Genomic DNA, 23,140 nt, shown 5'->3' on the forward strand with positions numbered 1-23,140 from the left:
ATTCATCTCTATGGGAAATGCATGTTTACATGAGGAACTTAATGCACAGTTTATTGAATCAATGCAGAAATAGAATCACAGAATCATTTAGATTGGAAAAGACCTTTAAGATCATCGAGTCCAAAATAATAAAGTTTCACCAAATTTCACAATATGAAGTTGTATTTTACTGTGGCTATCTCTAATAACATTATTAAATATACCAATTAAATGTGAATGCTTTGTGTAATCCGGGCACACAACTGTTCCTACATACTGTATGGCTGCATATATATGTTGAAATATTCTATTTAGAGACATTTGAATTGAGTTAAATCCTAAAATATCAACACGAACTGTTGATTGCAAAATATTTCAATAAGTATATCATTATTTGTTGGCATTTTATGTTGATGTTATATACACATTTTTCCCTTCCACCTTTTTAAGTGGAAGGAAAGTAAGCCACTGCTCTTTCAGTCAGCAGACCTGAGGATATTCTTTCCACGTTTTCAAGGTAGAACTCTTCTCGTTGCTTTCAGGAAGACTGGATAAATGCTAAGAATAAAGTAGAAAAAGGAGAGGAATTCAGGTTTCTCAGCAGTCAGTGGAAGCCTGAACATAGATTGAATCAAGACCAAATTTTTGCCAATATAGATTAAAGCTCTTAGATATTCCTACCTTATTATCTTATATTTCATATATATTTTCATAGATATTGCAGCATCACAATTAAATCGGTGGTGACTTTATCAGCTTCAGGTAGGAAGCAGAGTTATACCAATAATGCGAAAGGCTGCCCTAAATTCCCCTGGGTTGTCCACTAGTAGTAGAGCAGAAGTTCCTAACTCCGTGCAAGAAGCTGTCTTCTGAAATGAAGGTTTTGATTACAAATATAACACTACACTGATGTCACTGTACTGCCATGCAATGTTCTTATTTTGTGTGCTGGACCACACGTGCATCTTCCAAACTGGAAAATATTTTGATCCACTGTTCTTTGCTTCAACATAAATTCATTGGTTTTGTTAACCCTAAGAGGCTTTCCACTGCGGTGTGTTTAATTTTCCTTGTAGTACTCTAGTAATAATTAGATTATTAAATTCACCCCGTTCTAGCATGCCCAATTTCTTAGACTTTAGGATTCAAATGTCTAAGTTCAGTCTTCATTTTCTGTCTTCCTGTAGTTGCATAACAAATGTGCTTCACATCTAAAACCCGAATGTGACTGTGGACCTTTGAAGGACCATATTTTACCACCCACATCAATCTGCCCAGTAGTATTGGTGAGTTGTCATATGTTTATTTCGGATGTTAATTCTTTGTCATAGGTAACAGCTATAATGATGCTGGGACTGACTGCCAGAGTATGTGTTAAATTCACAGGACTGTGTGACCCTTAAACACGATGGGTAATCCTGGCTGATGAGTTTACAGGCACAAGGGTGCTTTATCCTCTGTATATTGCATTTTCCTTCATGTGAGGATGAACTTTCTGTAGGGCATATTATAACTGAAGCTGACTCAGGTTTTATCACTTTACTCAGGCTGTACTTACCAGAAACTGTATAGGCAGAACACTTCTACATTTTACATCTTTTATAGATCCAACTTCCCAGAATAATGAAGTTATTCTTATGGACAGTTTTTGCTTGGGATGCATATTGTATATCTGCAATGCTGAGGTCTCTGATCTCAGCCGGAGGTTACCTAGAATGATGACACTGGTCTTGCAGTAAGCTATGCATCAACATTATGGTATATTTTATTCTGCAGTCGTGGACAGTAAATTTCTCTGTCCACAAAAACAATAACTCAATTCAATGAAAATAAAAATGCATGCTCTGTGTAGGTTGTATAGAAAAGAGCTGACCAGTTTATCATGAAAAAAGAACTTCGGAATTAACTTATGTATTCCTATATTAAATTGGATGTTTTATGCTGATGAAAGTCATAGCATCATCATATTCATACCAGAACAGACACGTGGTCTTCTTACTTTAAATATATTTCATAATAAGAGTAAGAAATGCTTGAACTTAAGAAAGAATTATTTATTGCAGGTAGGAAAACCAAGAAAATATACCTTCTAATCTTAAACCTATTTCTGATCATTAAGAAAAATATTCGTGCCTATTGTAAATTACCTATTTCTGATTAACTCTTTCGGCTGTTTGTTTATAAATCTGCTAAGGGATGGATGCTAGAGTTTGCCCCTCTACTTGAGTAAACTGGAACTATTTCATTGCTGTCAATGAAGGTAATGCAATGGAAAGCTGGCTTTAATATTTATGACATTTTAAAAATATTATTGAAAAGTCGTAGGAGTAGTTTTGTAGTTTGTCTCTAATAGTATTTTGATATTACTTGGACAAGTTCTGAATAATATATGTAAAATACTGTTTTAAGTTTGTTGGATCATTACATTATTTAATTTTCAGGATTTTAGGTCATACTTAAAAAGGTAACATGTAGAAATTAGGATTTTGTTATTGGACTGTTTTTTGTTTTATTGTTATTTATTGCTTGCCGTTCTTATAAAATGAATAAAGCCTCTCCATGAAATTTCATCTTCAATTATATTTGCGTAACTCCATTTTCTTTTCAGGAGAGGAAGAGGGATAGAGGAATTAAGATTTTCATTCCACAATTGGAGATTAGTTAAGTTGTTTAGAGGATATATAAAACCACTTGAGTCAAATCGCCCTTGAATAGGTTTGTTTTATCTGCAAATTTTGAAGGCATAAGCAGAAGTAAATATATTTTCCTGTATCTGAATCATGTTTCAGTATTGCACACTAATAATGTAATGTAAAACATGTATTTCAGAACAATGTATGTTGTTAGGAATGGAAAATATATTTTACTGTGATTTAATGGGAACTTTATAATTTTGTAGTATATTTGTTCATCAATTAGTTCTTCCAAAAATGCATTAAAATCCTGAGTATACAAATAATATATCACTGACCTAGCAAATAGGAATTCCTCCTAGAAATGATTGATTACAGTGTACATATTATTTATCGTAGTAATTTTTTTAAATTAGTTTATCCCATTTCCTGTTATGGGGATTCCTTTTGAGAAGCATATACTTCAGTGTTTGTGAAACCAACACTCTCATAGATGGCAGCAGAACCAGTGAATATACCCATGTCAAAAATGTCTAAAGATACACTAGTAAGTGTGTCTGTTAATAGAAGTTATATGTTCAGATAATATATTCGATAATACTGTACAGTGAAAGGTTCTTCCACCTAGGACACACATTTAGCTTCAATGGTCAGCTGAGCAATAATATTCTTGCAATGCTACATATATGTGGAAGGTAAAGAAAAGCAGATAACCACAATGCTTTCTGTATCAGGTTTATCCTCGAGTATTCTGAGGCACCAGAAAAGAACATATCTTCTTCTCCCATAGAATAAGTTATAGGAATTAGGGAAAATAGCAAGTTGAAAATCTTGTATCTTTGATATCCCAAAAGTTTTGGCCCTCCCATCTGTAAATTTGGAGTTCCAGACTTCTTCCAGAAAACCGTCAGAGTTGATCTCAGATGCCTTCTTGTAAGTTTTTCCTTCAAGAGTACTGGCTGAATCAGAGAATCATAGAATGATTCAGGTTGGAAGGGACCTTAAATATCATCCAGTTCCAACCCCCCTGCCATGGGCAGGGACGCCTCCCACTAGATCAGGTTGCTCAAATCCCTTCTCATCTTTTCTCTTTTGCGGACCTATGGACATTCATGTTCTTTCCTTTCTTATCCAACATGTCTCACTTCTGAACTTCTTGTGAGTCCATCCTTGACTCTTTCTGCAGAGATAAAGAGATTTTTTTCAGAAATTGCGTTTCACATCACCATGTATTATACCAGAACTACCAAACTGGTGTCTCAAGAGAAATTTTTCGTTCAGGTCCATATCCTCTGTTTTTCCATTTCCTAGGTATCCCTTGACATCCAAAGTCACTGCAGCAACGGTGAAGAATAAATGAAAAATCACTATTATTCCTGATTGTAATGTCACAAGGGGTGACATTTCTCTTCCCCTTAACCATAGCGATCTTGGCTCAGGTGACTGTTCTAAATTACTTATTTAGGGTATCTTCAGGCACAAGAGAGATTCCTCTAAAATAAAGTGACTGGCATGATTCTCTCATATTGTCCCTTCTCTTAATGGCTGGAGAGAGAACGTAAATGCCTGGTCATCTGATGATCCAAGTGAAATAAGAAGACTCCCATCTTCAAAACTGCACAACCAAATCTTATTCCTAAATATGGTAAGCTACATTCTCAGCTGAAAAAGAAACCATGGGGACAGTATCACACAGTTGATACTGTCTATATCATGAAAGAATTGATTAACTGTCTAGATTCAATTGCATATAAAGGTTTTTCATATCTCACTGCAATACTTTTAAATGTTTTAGTCAAATGTAGTCTGTCAACTTTAAAACTATTCCTTTTTACTTTTCTGTTTACTGTATATAGGGCTTGTTGTATGGTGAAGTTTTTTGTTCAAGTTAAATGAGTTTTGTTATAAACTGTGTGTGCAGATCTCAAGTGATAGTCTTTTAATAGATGTCAGATACACTTTAATGTTACTCTCTTTTATTTCGGTAACGTTTTAATTAATTCATACTGATTGAATAAATGTACATTGAGACTTGTTTCCTAATGAGGGCACATTTAGAGGAAAGGTTTTGCATCATTCTGATATCCTGTGGGTAATTATATCCTAATTATATGGTGGGGGGAAAAAAGTCTATAACTCAGTGCTGATATTGTTCATTGGACCCAATTAATTACATGCACATAATGAAAGTTCATGATAAGGTTGACTGGCAGTGAGTTTAAAAATCTTTAACTCAATTGAATCCTAGCCTACCAAGAGTACAGAATTAGATCATAACCAGGTTAAAACCTGGGTATTGGAATGAGATGAGTGAGTAGTGAAGAAAAGAGATTGGTCTCTGCTTCTGATACAGCTTCTCTGCCCCCACCCCTCTATAAGGCAGAAAGGGAAAAACACTAACATACGTTTTGGCTTCTTCATTTCATGCCTTACTTTGCTTTGCTCCATTTATCGATGGACACATAGGATCTTCTAATTCGTATTTGAGTTTGTAGAAAAGTAATTAGATTTTCCTATTTCCTACCAAAATAGATGTAGCCTTGGATAAATAATCAACCAATAAAAGCTTACTATTTAATAAATATTTATTTATTTATTGCATAATGTATGATGATTTTGAGTCTCCTATTTTTATATGAGTTTTACAATGAATTATTTTTTACTTAATATCTAATATTGGTCTTTAAAACTATAATTAAAACTGCTAATCATGGGATAAAAAGGAAATTATGGAATAAATTGTAAAGCATAAGGTACCCTGATTACAGTGTGAGTGTTACTATATGGCAGTTATCACTGTCTCCATAGTAACAAGTTTATTTTAAAGGGGGAGGGTCTGGTGTAATATTGAAGACAAGAAGTGAAAGAAATAAAATTTAAAATTGGATATTTTTCCTTGTGTTCTTCATTGTTCAGCATTCTGGGACAAATTTGTCGTCTTCATAAAAAGTTTGGAACAACTCACTTTTTGTTTCTTTTCTCTTACAAATGAATTTGGCTCTTCTTTTGTCTAGTGAAGATTTTTATAACTTTTTAGGACAAAATCATTTAAGCATAAATTCTATTGATATAAATATATGAGTTTTTTATATAAAATATATAGAGAATTTTTATACATCGTAGAGTAAATATGTTTATATACATCTAATATAAAATACCATGATAAGTTGTATACACTTGACCTCATTTTAAAATATAAACAGCTGTTTATTTTGGTGGAGGAAACAGATGTATCTCATTTGGGTTGGTTTTGGGTTGGTTTGGCATTTTATTATACAAGATCATAAATGTTCAAAAGTCTTGTTTAAAGCTAGTTCTGCTTAGGCACGTAAAACAGTATACACAGCAGATTACAGATGTTTTTAGCTAAGCAATGTGCCTTGTGCAGCTAAACAATATATATTATGAGCTGTAGCTTCCAACTTTTGTGTAGATATAGCAAGTATGGTGAGATGCTGGCAAAAAGTAATACAGAATTAAAGTTGAAAATATTGTACAATAATTTTCTTTGGCTGTCAGTATATCAGTCTAGATAAAATAGCTAATGGCTGTGTTATAATTGAAGCATAGTTCAATAGATATTTTTCCATGTCTCATAATGTCTATTTTTCCAGGTCTGTTTTACTAATACTGTTTTCCTGTGAGGTAGGTAGATGTTACTCAGGTAGGAAAGTAGAGATGTAGAGAAAGAAAAAGGGAATTAGCGGTTGCTGGTTGAAGAATGAGCTTTCTAATCTCTTTTCCAGTTTTTAATCCTAAACTGATTCTTCTCTTTTTATTATAGTGGAGATCAGTTGTAACTCAGTTGAATCTAAGCTCAACACAGAGTGCAGAAAGTCAGTGCGGTGTGTAAGCATCTTTATGAGCAACTCAGTCCTTTGAAGCTGAGTATAGCCTTATTCTGAATTTCTGAACAAAGATACTATGAAAAACCCCAGTTATTTGAATATCTATTCTTCTATGGGGAGGGAAATTTAAATCTGGTTGTTGAATATTAGGTAATGACATAGCAATTCAAACAGATGTAAAAAACAAAACAAAACACTTTTTTCCTTTTCAATTGTCTATCATATTGCAGATTCAGTTCTCTAACAATCTAAACCAGACTTGAAATATAATGGTGTGCTTATCTACACTAAGAGCTTTTTCATTTCTTTGAAGTCAGAAGGAAATTAATAATTGCCCTGGAGGAAAATGTATCTTCCTAACTAATTATCTGTTCGGCAAACACAGTTCAATGTTAAAATAATAAGATGCTGATAAACTGAAATGGCAGCCGTTCAATCATTTTAAGTTATATCTAGTTGCCTGCCCACAACTCATCACTACTGTCTGTCCCTAAGTTTATTTCTTATATCCTCTCCCATTGGAGTTTCTATTTTCAAAATTCTTTCCCAACTCTTGTGTCTTTCTGGATGATGTATATAATTGCCAACCATAGCCCAAGTTAATTTTAGGTTGTGAATTAAATTGAAGGTCTTGGGCCCTATACGTGGTGCATGTTCATGCATATATTGAATGGGTGCAAGATGTAAGGCAAGTTATCTTCAGCCACCTAAATGAACCAAGGCCAACATGCTAAATAAGATATTCTTGATTGTGATTTTCATCTTTATTAAGATATATTAAACTATCAACACAAATTATATATACAAAGTTATCATGTAGCGATGCCTTGTTCACAACGGTCTTTTGGTTGGCTATTTTGGAAGAACATCGTCTCAAAATACCTCCTTCTGATTGACATAATGTGAGGGGTAGTTTTTTGGGGTTTAGGTGTTTTTTTGTTGGTTTTTTTTTGTTTTGGTTTGGTTTTTTTGCTGCAAATGTTTCTGTCAAGACAGGTCTGAGTTAAGTTGGAAGCCATACCTCTCCTTTATAGTATGGGCATGTGCAGCTCACTGGACAGTAGTTTTGCTAGTGAATTGGTCGCTAACCTTGTCCACTGGATGACTTTTACCTTCAGCCCGTGGATGCAGAGCTGGGTATTGTGCTACAGCTCTATGAGCTTTTGAGGCAGCATGATGGGGTATCCGAATATTGGCTCTTCTGGTTAGTATGTAGACAGGGTTAGAGCTGGAACTGTGGAGAAGATTTTATAAATTTTCAAAATACTTTAGCACATCTAAATCATAGTTGGATGTGATGTCTACTAGATATTACAATAGATTGCTCTCCAGGTTTTGGGGTAGTGGAGGTGGCTTTTTTGCAGCTTTCAGAGTGTCTGAATCTTTGATTCTCTTTGGTTATTGTTTGTGTAACTCTGGACAGACATTGCATGGAATGGAACTTTTTTAAGCAAAGTTTACAAAATGACAATCTAGGAGTACCTATTCTAATATTTCATTGCATATTAAAGCTCAGGTTTTGCATCTCTTGGAGATCCCATGTCATTAAACAAAATAGCTCTAAGGGATCATGGAGCAACATTCCTTCAAGTTCCTGAAAAAACCGCAAAGCATCAGTTTGGTATTCAAGTCACATATTTAAGCTTCTGTGGCCTCCATTCTGCAAACATTTGAGGATACGTTTACACAATATTCCAAGCATTCCATCTGATCTTCCATGAACAGATTCCTCTGATCAATATCTTTCAATTTTTTTAGTAACTGTTTCAGTTTATGCATATTGGCATAGAATTTGGTTCTCTCTTTATGCACTCCCATCCCCAAGTTGGGCCCTAGGGTATATCCCTCATCTGAAAGTATATGGTATAAAAGAAGCAATTATCATACAGAAGGAATCTCAAGTTTTCAGTAGTTACTTGACAAACTGTGTAATGGTATTAACCATTCGCTAATGGCTTTGCAATTACATTTAATGTATAAGTAAAATGGTGGTTAATGTATAAAATAAATTGATTTAAATAATCTCAGCTATGTGAGAAATAATCCAGAAAAATAGATTTACACTTATTGATTAAGAGACAAGGTGAGAAAAAGCAACTTCTGCTGCATTGGCACTGGATTCTGTGTTAGCAGTTAAAATGGAAAGAGGTAGCTGTTTAGTAAGCCATTAGTTACCTAATCTGGTTTTTTTTTTTTAATAATAGCTGTGATATACAGTATGATATTTGTAAATGTCAGTGTTTTGTGTAAAGGAAAAGACTGTACCTTTGTATAAAGAAAGAGTAGAAATACTTTTTGAGGATGAATGTTGTATAGCTTGTCAACTGTAGTAGAAGAAAGCTTTTTAAATAAGATTCCTCACTTTGGATGAGGAGTCAAAGGCTTGGAAGATAAAACAAAAAGAATGCTCCCCAGGTACCAAGTAGCTCTTTTCACTGTTCAAAAGAATATAGTCTTCAGGTTTTCTAATTTTTTTAGCTGGTGATAAAGTGAGCCCAGAATATAAATTACAGAATATGACAGCCAAAACATTGGGGGAGTACGGTTGTGCAAATGTGTGGAAAAAGTGCTGTGTACGGTTGTTGTTAAGTCCAACTGCTGCAAGGTAAGGTTCCTCCTGAGTGTTCTCTCCATGCCCCTCGCCATCCCAGCTGTTCCGTGTTCCAGCCTAACGTTCTCTTTTTCCAACAGACGCTACCCACTTTAGGAGGTTTGCTCCCTGAGGTGCGTAACGGGAGGCATCCGTGTGCGCACGAGTACTAACCGATCATGATATTGTATGTTCTTCCTGCTATAAAAGTGCATTTTGGGGCTGAACTAAAAATCTAGGTGTGGTATTTTGTGTTGTCATTGGAAAGGCCTTGTCTTATTTATCAATTTTTTTTCTTATTTGGATGGATAAGGGAGTGATACAATTGAATTGTTCTTATCTGACAGTGATCTCTCTGGAGCATCACTGAATGGTAGAAGCTCCAGTTAATGGATATTAGCTTCAAAGTGGGAGTTCAAGGGGAGAAAAAAAAAAGGTATGAGAGGTGAAAAAATGGGTGGAAAAAAAGCCTTTGTTGTGGTAAGTACTATGTTGAAAGGTATGTGCTCTGGCACATACCAAAAGAACAGAAAAACTTGATTCTTTGAGCCATCAAAATGTACAATAGCTTTGAAAATGCTGTATTCAGTAACTCTATCAACCTCATGCATGTCCACTAAACAAAATGGTTCACAGATACGTTTATCATTTTGTATGCTTTAATTAACAAGATATTAAATGCAGCACAACTGTTGCAGAAACGTTTCTTACGTTGAAAAATAAAGTTTTGCATTTTGTAAAACCATTTATTCAATGCATGTCAAATTTGACTTAATACTGCTAGAATTTGTAGGCTATTATCCACAGATGATTTTATTAAACTGTTATTATCTCATTAAAAAATTACACTGTTTAGTTCCTGACACTCTCGGATAGCATAGTAATGTTATAGTTCCTGAAAGAAAGTTATTCAAACAGCCATCTACAACTGGATTAGAAAGCTGGCATTTTATTTCATATATGAAACAAAGTATCTGTGCAAGAACATTTTGAAGAGATTTATTTTTTTTTAATAAAATGGTAAATCTTTTTCTTGTTCCATTAATAGATCTCGTCAGTAGAATTAAGATACACGTCATTATATTATTTCATGCGAACTGTAAGTTAGATCCTCACTAGTATGATGCGTATCTAGAAATTATAGGACATATAACTCTAGGAAATCTAGAGTCTCCTATCAGCTTCACAAATGTATCAGAGAGTACTATTGGTACATGTAGTGACATGTATTGAATGCATATAAGATGTGTGCTACAAAATACTTTATTTGTACTTCCTTCAAAAATCATCATTGAAGGAAGCAGACCTTCAATTATAATGAGCTCAGGTATCCATATTTGATTTTTTTTCATAGCACTCTAGACAACTGTGTCATGGATATACTTTTTCCTTTATATTGTATGAGGTGCATGGCCTAACCTTGTGTAGTCACTGCTCAGGAGAAGCTGTCTTTTTCCGTGAGTCAAGCGATTGCTTTGCTTACAGGACAGGTAATATAAATTGGAAAAGAGCTGTTGCTAACGCAGCAGTCATGGGGCCAGGGCCAGCTGGTCTCCTCCAAATAGCTGCTCTATTTGCTGCTGTGTCTCTATCGCCCTGGACCAACAACAAAAAACCCAATATCCAAAACTTTGCTGGAGGTAATTGTTACAGCATTTTGCTTGTGATTGATTGATAACAGCAGGTTCGGGTACTGTAGTAAACATCCTTTATGTAAAGACAGTTCTCAGCAGTGTATAAATACTTTTCCTCTAAGTAATAACATGATATATGCAAGAAGATTTTTAGTGCCACATTTCATAAGTCAGACCTCTTTTGAATGGTGGTTTTTTAACCTCTCTAAAAGCACATACTTGGTGTACTGATCTGCTCCTTTCTGTTTCCTACCTGTTTCTTTGAACTATCACAAATATGTTGTTTAGCTTAACATTTTTCTAGACTTTTTAAAATTTGCTCTCCATCTCTGATTTTTGTTAGAAATCAGGGGGTTTTATGAGCTGTGTGTCTGCATTACTGACAGTCTGATTTTTTGAAGATATTGCATTATCCAAGAGGCAGATTTGGCTCTAATATAAAATCCTGTTTAACGTGGTATGCTTGCTTTTTATAAAATGTAGTGACTTTCAAGGATAGTTATTCGTAAAATTGTTTTTAACCCCAAAACTGCTTCTTATATATGTAGTGAAGTGTGAAGCATCCTTCATATTAAAGTTTCTTACTCTCTGTCCTTGGCACTAACCAATACCGTGGTGCGTTAATGTTTTGTGGTAGTTCACAAACGTTACTCTGTTTGGATGCCTCATCCTAGTTCTAGTTTCTAAAATATCATCAAATAATGAAGTGCAGAGTCAGTAATTTCTTAGGCACTAATATGGAGAGTGTTTGTGTTTTGAAGGTTAAGGGTGAGGTGAATAGCTCTAAGTGCTTTTCCTGTTTTCTGTTTAAAGCGATGGTGTTGCAGTCTAGACTCTTGGACCTTCTCTTGAACTGATCAAGTTACTCAAAGCATCCAAGAGCTCAGTTAACTATCCTCTTAGGAATCTAACTGTATATGGGAAATAGCATAGATTCCCACCTTTATTATTTATTTTTTTTCCTGTGACATCGGTTGACAGTCCTTTTATAGGCAATGGGATCAGATTGCCACAGTTCCCCAAGCACTTGGCAACCCATAGCAGCCCAGGATGACTTGGGCCACTGTTTGCATCCGGGCTAGGTTGAGACTGTGTCAGTCTTCAAATTTAAGGTCACTAAAGATGATATAAAAACAGCGGTGGTCCACGTCTGTGTTAGAAGGCACTGTATTAAGCTGGGAGTTATTCCTTTCCTACCAGAGAATGTGTGAATGTTTCTTACCAGTTTAAACTGCTCCAGAAAGAGCGGCGAGGATTAATTGCTGATGTCATCCCTAGGGCTTTATCAGAGGTAGCACCAAGATGGGTTTGGAACATAAATGGTGACATTTAATGAACTTCTTACTGAGTGCGGTTGCAGGGGGTACTACAGTGCTACAGTGTCCTTCGTGCTCCTTTTTCTTGCAGCCCGTTTCCCTGACCGGTTTAAAGCCTCCTTGCACTTGCGGAGCAAGGGAAATGACTGGAGTGCAGTCAGGATTGGGGAAACTGATTCTATTTGATAAACATCTGCTGCCTTAATTTATGGTGCGTTTTTGGACAACCTAAAAGGACATGCTGGGTGCAGTTTATAAATAGGATAAATGGGATACAAAGAGCAAGGACTTTTTTTTTTTCCAGAGTTCTCTGAAATGACCTGACAACAGTTGAAAATATGACTACAACAACATACTTCTGAGCTTTCCGCTTTCAAATAACCATCTGATTGTGCTGTGTATCAGCATTAAAAGTTGCCAATGACTTAGAATCTCATGTAGATTCTAGGTTTTTTTTCTGATACAAAATACATATTTTATAAAAAACCACTCAGCCAATTAATTATGGTCCATTTAGGACAGATATATTTTGCCAAAGTGGTTAAGTACTCTTGAAGCATCCAACCTTTGCTAGCAGTTGGGATGACATTTTGATAAATCACTGATCTCTTATCAATGATCGAGTATTTTGTATGATTTGCTTTCAAGTTCATAGAATCATAGAATGGTTAGAGTTGGAAGGGACCTTAAAGATCATCGAGTTCCAACCCCCCTGCCATGGGCAGGGACACCTCCCACCAGACAAGGTTGCTCAAAGTCCCATCCAGCCTGGCCTTAAACACTTCCAGGGATGGGGCATCCACAGCCTCCCTGGGCAACCTGTTCCAGTGTCTCACCACCCTCACAGGAAAGAATTTCCTCCTAATATCTAATCGAAATCTCTCCTCTTCCAATTTAAAACCATTACCCCTTGTCCTGTCACTACACTTCCTGACAAAGAGTCCCTCTCCGGCTCTCCTGTAGGCTCCCTTCAGATATTGTTAGGTTGCTATGAGGTCTCCCCGGAGCCTTCTCTTCTCCAGGCTGAACAACCCCAGCTCTCTCAGCCTGTCTTCATAGGAGAGGTGCTCCATCCCTCTGATCATCTTCGTGGCCCTCCGCTGGACCCGTTCCAACAGGTCCACGTCCTTCCTGTGTTGAGGACTTCAGAGCTGGACACAGTACTCCAGGGTGGTCTCACAATTGCAGAGTTAGAGGGGTAGAATCAGAAGTTTCAGAATGCCATCCTGGCAATGGCAGATTATCTTTTCACATCATTGCATTAATTTGTGTTGTGACTGCACACTTTCCATCCATCTATTGCCTAGTCATTGTGGGATGTCCAGGCACATAGATAGATGTTATGTGAAGTGGCCAGACATTGTGTAATAACTTGACTGAGATCTCATTTTCATTAAAGCAGAATCTGACATTATTCTATAGTCAAAAAACAACTTTGTGGAGGCACAGTCTCAGTTACAGTCATGTAGCATTATATAATGTGTTAAAATATTCCATTTTCTCCTTTTCTCTTCTGTTCTCAAGGAAAGACAGGCAACAGTGAAAAAAGAAAAGAGTTGCCCTCAGCAAATGAACAAACTGGGAGAACGGAACAAAATGCAAAGAGCAAATTCCGTCACTGTGGATGGACAAGGCCTTCAGGTGTGATTATTGTTATTTTAATTTTAAGGAGATACCTGCAGGTATGAAAACAATGATAGAATGAACAATCTTTAAAGTGGAATATTTCCTATACATTCACTCTTCTAATATTTCACTTTTACATATTCAAAAATACAATAGGTAAATTCTTCCATCTTTTCAGGAATCTTGCGGTGCAAATCTGCTTCTCGTGTGATTGGTAGGATTTCCCAAGATATTAAGAGGGAGGAAAAACTAGCTCTATAACACATATTGTGGGGTGAAGTTGAACTCGATTGTTTTAGTATCTGTCGTGAGCCATTGTGTGAATTTACCTGTCTTGATAACTCTTCTTTCGGACCTGTTAATTAACAGAAAGAGGAAGTAAACTTCAAGGATGTTATTTGTCCAGGTATTTCTAAGCAGGTTATTTGGCACATCAAAATTAAGATTGAAGTAAGGTGATTTCCATAATAGCAATATCTAGAATAAAAATGGAAGTTTTTTCTACTTGAAAGAAAAACTTGCATGTGTGCTGAGCTAATGTTATTTCACGGAGGTTACTTAGAGGTGCACCAGAAGTTCTCCCTGAACTGCTTGACATCTTTCGCTTGAGATATCAGTAGTTTTGAGTAAAATCAATGTTCACATATATGACGCTTCTTCTTTATTTCCTCAGGAGTTAAATATCATCGTGATAACAATGTGATAATAATTTAATATACATGGTTGACTGTTCTCTGCATCCCTTGATGTGTTGCAATTAAGGCTCAATAAAAAGTAAAAGATTCTATTACCATATATCAAATGCTGTATAGTTCATAATTATTTCATGATATACTTTATTGTGTCAGAATAGAAAGGCTTATTTTATTGTTTCATCTGTTTAGGTTAGTGAAACCTTCTTCTTATGATAACTCAATGAAAAGGGTAAAAAAAACCCCAAAAACCCCCTTTAAACCTATGCGGTCACATGGCTGCTCCATTGATGGTCTAGTAGGATATTACAGTGATCACTATCTGTGGCTTTCAAGACTCTCTTCCTGTACCATCCTCAAAGGCTGCGTTGCCATCCAGATCAGCTGTGACAGAGCACGAAGCAAAAAGGCCAGAGTAATCATTGACAGAAAGCTCAAGTTCTGTCTATTCCATCTCAGTGTGACTAATAAACCTGTGCTAAATGAAGCGCACAGAGTTTTCTAACTTTTGGGTGATATCCGTGCAATTCCAGTGAACTCAACTGGTCTAGATGCAGGACCAATTTGGCATCTCCTTTCAGTAGCAGTGCCAGGTATTGTTATGAATTTTGGTTTTACCCCAAGCATTAGATTGCTTATGCTCATAGTATATTTTCAGGTATTTTTCAAGCCTCCGTTTCCCACTCATATGATACCGTGCTTAGGATATAGTACCTGGTCTGTTCAAAATAGCAAACTCCTGACACCACTGAATCCTTCACATACAACCTTAAACTATTAAAATTTCTAGTTTCAGCAAATTAGGGCATAAGTTTTTCTAGAAGTTTGTTAGTATGATCCAAAACTTGTTCTATCTTCTTTTTCCATGATGAATCCAAAGCTTAGGGATTCATCATTACTTTAATTTATTATTTATTATTGCTTGAGAAGGAAAGAAAGAAAGAGCAAGGACTAAGATGGTAGAATAATTGTTGACTAGAATTGAGGTGTTTTCTGAAGTGCTTATTGTTCTGTAATGCCACATCTATACCATAGTGCACAATGTAAGACTATGTGATAACATTAGAAATAATTCTGCAGTGGTGACCCTAATTTGCTGCTTATACTGTGGTTTCTGTTTTCCTCTGTTGGATAAAATGGGTTTCAAGTAACAGGAATACATGATAGCACCAACTATTACATTTTTGATCAGCATCAATAACTATAACCTGATCATTGTGAAGGCTGAGTGGACCTCAAAGGATACCATGGTGAAAGGCTGGTAGAAAGAGTGAGATTATTAGTGGGTTTTTTTCACTCACAGATTGTACAATTTTGGAACTATTTCCACAAAGATGTAAGTCTTCATTAATATAACTGGTAATTAATATTAGTATATTTGCCTAAAGATGGTCTGGAGTAAAACATTTCTGTAGCTGATTAAAGTATACTACTCTAATTCTCCCATATCTGGCCCACCCACGCTACTCTGATTCTAATACTCTAATTTTGCTGGCATGGTTTCATTTTAACATGATCTTCGGTGAACAGAAAAAGAATTTTTGTGACTTCTTTTTGGAAACTTTTTTATTCAGAAAACTTGATCATTACGTTAATTGCATTGGTTTATGATTTAAGTTCCCAAAATAACATATCAAAGATACCCAGACTACTCCTTTTAGACCTCTGTTTTCAGTACGGGAGAAGCTCTATATAATTGGTCCACCACCTTTTTTGCTGTTTTGTTTTGTTTTTTTTAAGTCACTTGTCCAATAACTTTGTGGAGATTGCTTTTAAATCATGCTAGATTAATACTTGAATATGTTCACCAATATAGTCTAAATCTTCAGTTGTATTGTTTATCATATGGAAAGTTCTGCATTATCTAGAAAAGTAGTTTGGTAAAGCTGTACGAAATTCATTGAATGAGGCCTTATTTTCAAATTGGAAGTAATACAAACTGGTTGTTAGATTTTTTTGATGGTCCTAAACCTTCTGCTTGTAATAATATGGTTAAGTTTTGCAATAAAAGATTTAAAATAGAAATAAGTTCATAATTTAGCTTTTGTTGAGGAAAGTATCAAGATCAAACCTTCCTTCCATCAGACAGCAGTGAGCGGATAACTTAGTGGCAGTGGAGATCTGCACGACTTAAAGACAATTAATCATAGTTAAGCACATTCATCTTACTTCTTTCTAGCTAACCAGCATAATGATCAGGATTATTATTTCTAATTAGAGGAAGTAATAGATCATGTATAACCTTAGGATGAGTCTCATTAATTAACCTGCGTCCTAAGGGAGTTCAGTAGGTAGTCCATCTCTGTCACAATGAGCACCATTGGTTTACACTTAGTTCACAGGAACAAACATCATGGGAATTGGCTAAATAACTAAAATTGATTAAAACAGTAGATAAAAATTAAATATATGACAAACTTCACTACATCCTGCCATTTGATATATGTTTCAACACACACCACTTTACTATAACCACATACTGTGCCAGACTGTGATACTGGGTTGGTTTTATGCTGGGTTTAATTCCAGTGAGTTTGCTGGGGTTTTTCGTTATTTGTTGTGTATATTGGAACGGATTTGGATCCACTGTTTGTGAAGTTATGGATGGAGTTGACGCACTAGCGCTTAATACTTCCTACTAGAAGTGCTTTTGGATTCCTATAGGATTATATGCCTATGTCTATAGCATGCCTGTAAGACTCTTTAGCTATCGTGTTTCTGGAGTTCTGCCTTACATTTATGAAATTACATTTTATGAAATCTTCAGCTGGAAAGATTTTGTTATTTCAGGAATTATGAATAAGGATTTGGAGCAAGAGCTTTCAATGTATCATTTTGAAACAGTCTAAGCTTCATCTCTGAGGTTGTTAGAGCACGACTTTGGAGATATTGATTTTGAACTCTTAATATACTTTTAAACATTCTAGAATTTAAAAATGTCTAAAAGTGATAATTTTAAATATGAATAGTCTAGCTTTATGGTTTAAAAACAGATATTAGAGACAGATCATCTGATCTATTCTGATCTATTTTTTTTTATTCTTCCAAGTCTAGAGAGCAAAGGCAGTGAACACACGTCTTAATCTGAAAATGCAGACTAATACTACCACTTTGAAGGAAGGTGTTAGTTTGAAAAGCTAAACATTAATGTGAACTTATGAAACATTCCATGCAAAAGGAGTTAAAACACATGGTAGAAGTCATTGGTTCCTCCACTATATCGTTCTCTCCATTCTTTTCCTCAGGCTTGTCCTTCTTCCACTTTTTAATTTTTCCAGCTTTCTAAGATGTTTAAAGGAACTAATTATTGTGATACTTCTTGCATTTTAAGAAGTGTGTGATTTCATAGCATATCAAATATTGCAGGTTTCTGTCATTAAAAAAAATTAAAGAATTATTCCATCAAGTGTAGAATTTCATATAGCTATGTTTAACCATAATAGTATAGTGTCATTTCTCACTACAAAATACAGTTTCTTCATAGCTTTTTCCGTAGGAAATTACTGTCAGAATCAGTCATGCATTTCTTGCATTTAAAGTTTTCTTCTCTATTGAGGGATGTAACCTATATATATCAATATTTCAATGGAATTTTAGGTTAAAATGGCATTGCAGCTGTCAGACAGACAGCTAGCGTTTAAAAAAAAAAATCACTTGCAATTTGTGGCAAATTAATGAAGTGAGGGTTATTGCAAATTATGGAATTGCTTCCAGCTGGATTACATAGCATAACATAAGAGTTTGCATTAAGCTTTTTGTTTTCTGTCTACTATAGGAAAAAATGAATGCAACACACAGCATTAATGAGTGGCTGTGTTATTCCCTTCTTTTAGATCACTCCAGTTCCAGGCACTCATCCACTTTTAGTTTTTGTCAACCCTAAAAGTGGTGGGAAACAAGGAGAAAGGTAAGGTTAATTTTTTCTTTTTTTTTTTCTCTCTTTCTCTATTCTGATCTCTGTGATATGTTAAAAAATGAATGTTAAAAGTTTGCATATGAAAAGAAATCCAACATTCTATACTGTTATGTCTCACATATGAACATCCCATTGCCATGTTTAGAACAGGTACACACCAGCATATAGTTATAAATTCTGCAGTTAAAAATGAGAATTAGTTCTATACAACAGTTTCATTCCACATCACAAAAATTAGCTATCTTCAGTGTATGGTTTTGTGTAACTTGCGTGAAGATGTGAGTTTCTATATTTTCCATTGCAACTTTGAAGTTATAAGGGTTTTCTTTTAATCTCTGTAATAATTATGCACAGGCCAATAATCTAAATTGGAAACAGCATTCCATTTTCTAATGTATGACTTGCCTTTCAAGGATTTAGTGAGTAGACTCTCCGGCCTCTCCATATGATTTCCTACAGTGAAGAAACCTTTTGATTTCTCTAGATAGGAAGCATTCTAACAATACAGATCAAGTATGAAAGTCCAATCACACAAACTTTAAAGACATGCTCAATTTTATGTATGTCAGTAATTACACTGATTTGAATTCAAAATGCCTAAGTTTATGTTTCAATGTTAGTGTATCAGAAGCATGATAAAATAGGCGTAAGGAGCATTCTCCTCCTGATTTGTCAATCAAACTCAGGCAGAAATGCTGAATTAGTTGTCCCCGAGCAGGTTTTTCAGGGTGTACTTCAGAATGGCAAGTACCAACAATATGTCCCTTTTTCATCATCACATAAATCCCCAAATTTATGTAGCTTAGCTTACCATGTCAGTGCTGTAATTTATCCTTGAAGTCTTGAAAAAGGCTACGGTCTTTTGATCAAGATCAGGCTGAAGGTGTGGTACCTGTGGAAACTGGGTGATGTGGGTATCCAAAAACACAGAAGGAGGGAACGAGTGTGACTCTAAAGTTTGGAACCAAGCAAGTAAACTGTCAGTTTTCCCTGCCTCTTCCCTACTGCTTCCATTAGATCACTTCTTTCAAACAGCGTCCATTAAAGTAAACTGACAGAAGGGACAAAATCCTGCAGGGTAGATGTTGGGGGGTTCTCAGAGCTGAGGAACATGTAGCCAAAACTGCATTCCAAGAGCTCTGAGAGAAGACATTATCATTTTGGAGCAGATTATGTAGTCCCTGGACTGGAATACGTAGATACCAGCAATGCCAACAACGCTAGTTGTGTCAAAGGCAGTTAATGATCCAACAGATTCACTCTAAACAGCTGAAAGAACGTGCCTTTGCAATCACAACAGAGCAATATGAGCCATCCTGAGCACTCGTGTTTCAGACACAGCAGCAGTGTGAGGTAGCCCTGGTCTTCTCTGCAGGAAGGGGCACTGTGGAAGGCAATGCACTAGCACTCAGCTCGACTCTTTTACTGTACCGATATGAAGTGAGTGGATCTGGGATCCAGTCTGGAATTACATAGGTGAGAGGCAGGTTAGAGAGCTGTACTTACGTAGATAGTTACAACAACGTAATGAAATGCTATTTCACAGCTTTCTATTCCCAGCTCATAATTGGTCTCAAGTGCTACTGTCTGAATGGGCTTAATGCACGAGGGATGTCATTTAACGTTAGATGATTCTCCAGGGTAAAAGCAAGTTTAAAACCTGATCCCCTTCCCAGGCTCCTATTCACATTCATGTATTGCAGTCTGACACTTCTCAGTTTATGTTAATGCAACTGTTACTGAGACCAAGCAGATCATAGGAATGTTTTGACTTTTAAAATTGAATGCCTCCCCTATGAAGACAGGCTGAGAGAGCTGGGGTTGTTCAGCCTGGAGAAGAGAAGGCTCCGGGGAGACCTCATAGCAGCCTAACAATATCTGAAGGGAGCCTGCAGGAGAGCTGGAGAGGGACTCTTTGTCAGGAAGTGTAGTGACAGGACAAGGGGTAAAGGTTTTAAATTGGAAGAGGGGAGATTTAGACTAGATATTAGGAGGAAATTCTTTCCTGTGAGGGTGGTGAAGCACTGGAACAGGTTGCCCGGGGAAGTTGTGGATGCCCCATCCCTGGAAGTGTTTAAGGCCAGGCTGGATGGGGCTTTGAGCAACCTGCTCTAGTGGAGGTGTCCCTGCCCATGGCAGGGGGGTTGGAACTCGATGATCTTTAAGGTCCCTTCCAACTCTAACCATTCTATGATTCTATGCCTTATACACGCTTCATTCACTAACTCCATTACCTACAAGTGTCGTTACATAATGAAGTGTGTAGCATGAGGGCAGCCACCAGCAACTGAGTATTGTGAAGTATGAGAACCTCTTAAGTTGGCTTTGATACCATCCAAACTAAAATGTTAGATAGCATACTAATGTGTCAAGGTTGCACTCAATATTTCTGTGTTAGGAGGAGCTCATCATGAGGTCACCTGCATAGCCATGTAACCATACCTCAAGTTCTTCACCAGCAGGAGACAATATCTCCTGATTACATCTAAATCTAGATTCAAAAAGGTTAAAAAAAGTCCACATATGGACTATTTAATGAGAAGAGGGTTGCCCTCTGACTTTTAGGTGTTAATGTTTCATATCAATACCAGTAACATAATAAATTGTAAAATAAGGATGTTAAGATTGCTTATTACCTTTAATTTGAAGATTAGCTTTAATGAAGATTTCATCTGAGGGATAAAAACATTTTCAGGGAACAATAATGTTTAACTGTTTTTCCTTTTCCTGGTTTTTATCTGGCTGCTCTAAAGTCAGTAACCAGAAAAAGAAGAATCTCATATTCCTCACCCCCATCCCAAATTTTCTGGGAGGTATGTGGTGTGAAAAGTAAAATCACAGGACATTTGGAGACATAAATAGCTTTAAAAAATGCAGGTATGGTGATTCAATTCAAGTCAGGCTTTTTAATTATAGCGATTTTGTACTCTGCTCAGGTATTGAGAGGCTGGGAGTAGAGGATAGGCTGTAACAAAAATTGGATTTCCACAGCAGTGGAAACATCACACCCCCCCCCCCACCCTACTAATTTTTGTAGATGAGAATTTCATTATCTTGACTCATTCAGATTAAGGTGATCTTTTACTGAAAGCTATTCTTCAGTCTTTACTTAGGATTTTCGGTGTTTGAGAGATCATGATGAATGAAGTTATGATTTCTAATTGACTTTCATTGAACACAGAAAGGTTATTGCAGACACTGTCAAGACTCCAGTGTTCCCACAGTTCCCCGTATGAGATTTTATGCCTTGCCATATGGTAACCCAGCCCATTTCATTGCCCTTAGACTTGAGAAGAGTGCATGCATCCATCTGACAACCAGTTGAATAAATGCACTCACCCAGTAATACTCTGTCATTTCCTTTTGTATTTTGCAATTTTTCTCAAATCTCTCAAATGCAAAGGAAAAGAACTGAGGATCACTTTAAGGTAAAAAAAGTTAGGTGCTTTAGTTTTGGGTTTTGAATGTTGGAACATAGGGATGGTGGGAAACAAATGGATATGTAGAAAAAGTGCATTCAGAACACAAAAATACTTTCTCTACAATCATACCTAATTACCTTATCAATAAGTTTTCAATACTTTTAGAAAGCCAGAGTTTTGGAAAATGTGTAGTGATAAATATCATCTTATTCTTGAATAGATTTGTCTTTTAAAACCCAATTCTATGACTTTCAAATATAATTGCAAAATAAAGACCTATGAAAATAACCCAGTTATACTTCCTTCTCAATGGAGAGATTAATACTTACTGCCCGTCACCTGAAACACAAGTGCATCTACAGTTATGTGGACTTCAATGATTTAGTCCAATGGGTAATACATATGCTTATAATAGAACAAAAATATAATTCAATGTTTATTAAGAAGACAGTAGCAAATTAGAATTAAAGTTGATGAGTTTAAGCCTTTCACACACCAAAAATAAATTTTAATCACACATGAGATTGGATAGGAGTTCAGCAAACCCAGTCAGGTGTCTTCCTCAGGCTATATCACACTGTAACATGTTTTCAGTGATTGTGCATAAAATGGAGGGGTGTGGTAAATTTAATCAGAAAAAAATTGCAGTACGTCCATTTCATCCTAGAACCGAGTCCTGTTTGTTGGTGTTTAACATCTGACTAATCAAGACAACAGCTTTCAATAATTTGTGAATAGAATGCATATATTTAGAACCTCATTGACAAAATAGTTTCTTTCAACTGAAAAAATATACAACAAGCATGTAGTGCTTCTGAAGCAGCACTACAAGTTATTGTTAAGGGTAATGCTTCTCACATAAGAGTCTTTCTAAATCATGCTGTTGTTTTGCCGTACTCATTACTTTGTTTTCCACTTCTCCATTTTCCAATTTATTTGCCTGACCAGCAGGTGAGTTTAAACAATTGTTTCCTTGACAAATGTGCGGTTGGATGCACTGGAGATCAGCTTCCGTACCCTGATGTTTCCTGCTGACTCCACGCTCGGTGTCTGTGCAGCACAGGTTGATGATGTCTTTGACCTTTGTTGTGTTCAAATAACTTTGGTTCCGAGTCGCTCTTCTCTCCCACCCTTTGATTAATCTGGCTTTCTAGGCTTCCATTTAGCATTGAGATAAAACGTAGAAGAAGTTTCAAATAATCTTTTTCAAATGTTATATGTCTAGGAGAGAAGATGGTTAGCATTCTGTTGTGGAAGAGTCCTCACATTCTTTCTTCTCTGCCATTAGGGTTGAATTTAGCCTATACTCACCACATCTTGAATAGTCAACCCCCAGCTGACTGAAGATGCATCCCTCAGTTGGCACAAGACACTGCTATGGCCAACTTCTTCCCTGGTGTAGGCAACTTTACTGCCAGTTTTGAATTGCCAGTGCGTTTCTGTCTGTCTGTCTTTTATCTCTCTAAAGTGGTGATCTTACGACT

General features: G+C 36.2%; 1 protein-coding gene across 6 annotated transcripts in view; it reads left to right on the plus strand.

Moving 5' to 3' along the window:
• DGKB (diacylglycerol kinase beta) overlaps positions 1 to 23,140 on the plus strand; it is a 323,154-nt gene that overhangs the window by 76,641 nt on the left and 223,373 nt on the right. For 2 of the 6 annotated variants that reach the window (XM_074150986.1, XM_074150988.1), the window contains 5 exons: positions 1,167 to 1,265; positions 3,431 to 3,433; positions 9,152 to 9,184; positions 13,525 to 13,641; positions 18,152 to 18,225. In XM_074150986.1, the coding sequence (XP_074007087.1) occupies positions 1,167 to 1,265; positions 3,431 to 3,433; positions 9,152 to 9,184; positions 13,525 to 13,641; positions 18,152 to 18,225 (326 nt within the window). The remainder of the gene's footprint in view (positions 1 to 1,166; positions 1,266 to 3,430; positions 3,434 to 9,151; positions 9,185 to 13,524; positions 13,642 to 18,151; positions 18,226 to 23,140) is intronic. The other 4 variants (XM_074150987.1, XM_074150989.1, XM_074150990.1 and 1 more) reach the window with 2 other exon arrangements.

This window comes from Numenius arquata, chromosome 7 (assembly GCF_964106895.1).
Source record: "Numenius arquata chromosome 7, bNumArq3.hap1.1, whole genome shotgun sequence".
Taxonomy (NCBI): domain Eukaryota; kingdom Metazoa; phylum Chordata; class Aves; order Charadriiformes; family Scolopacidae; genus Numenius; species Numenius arquata.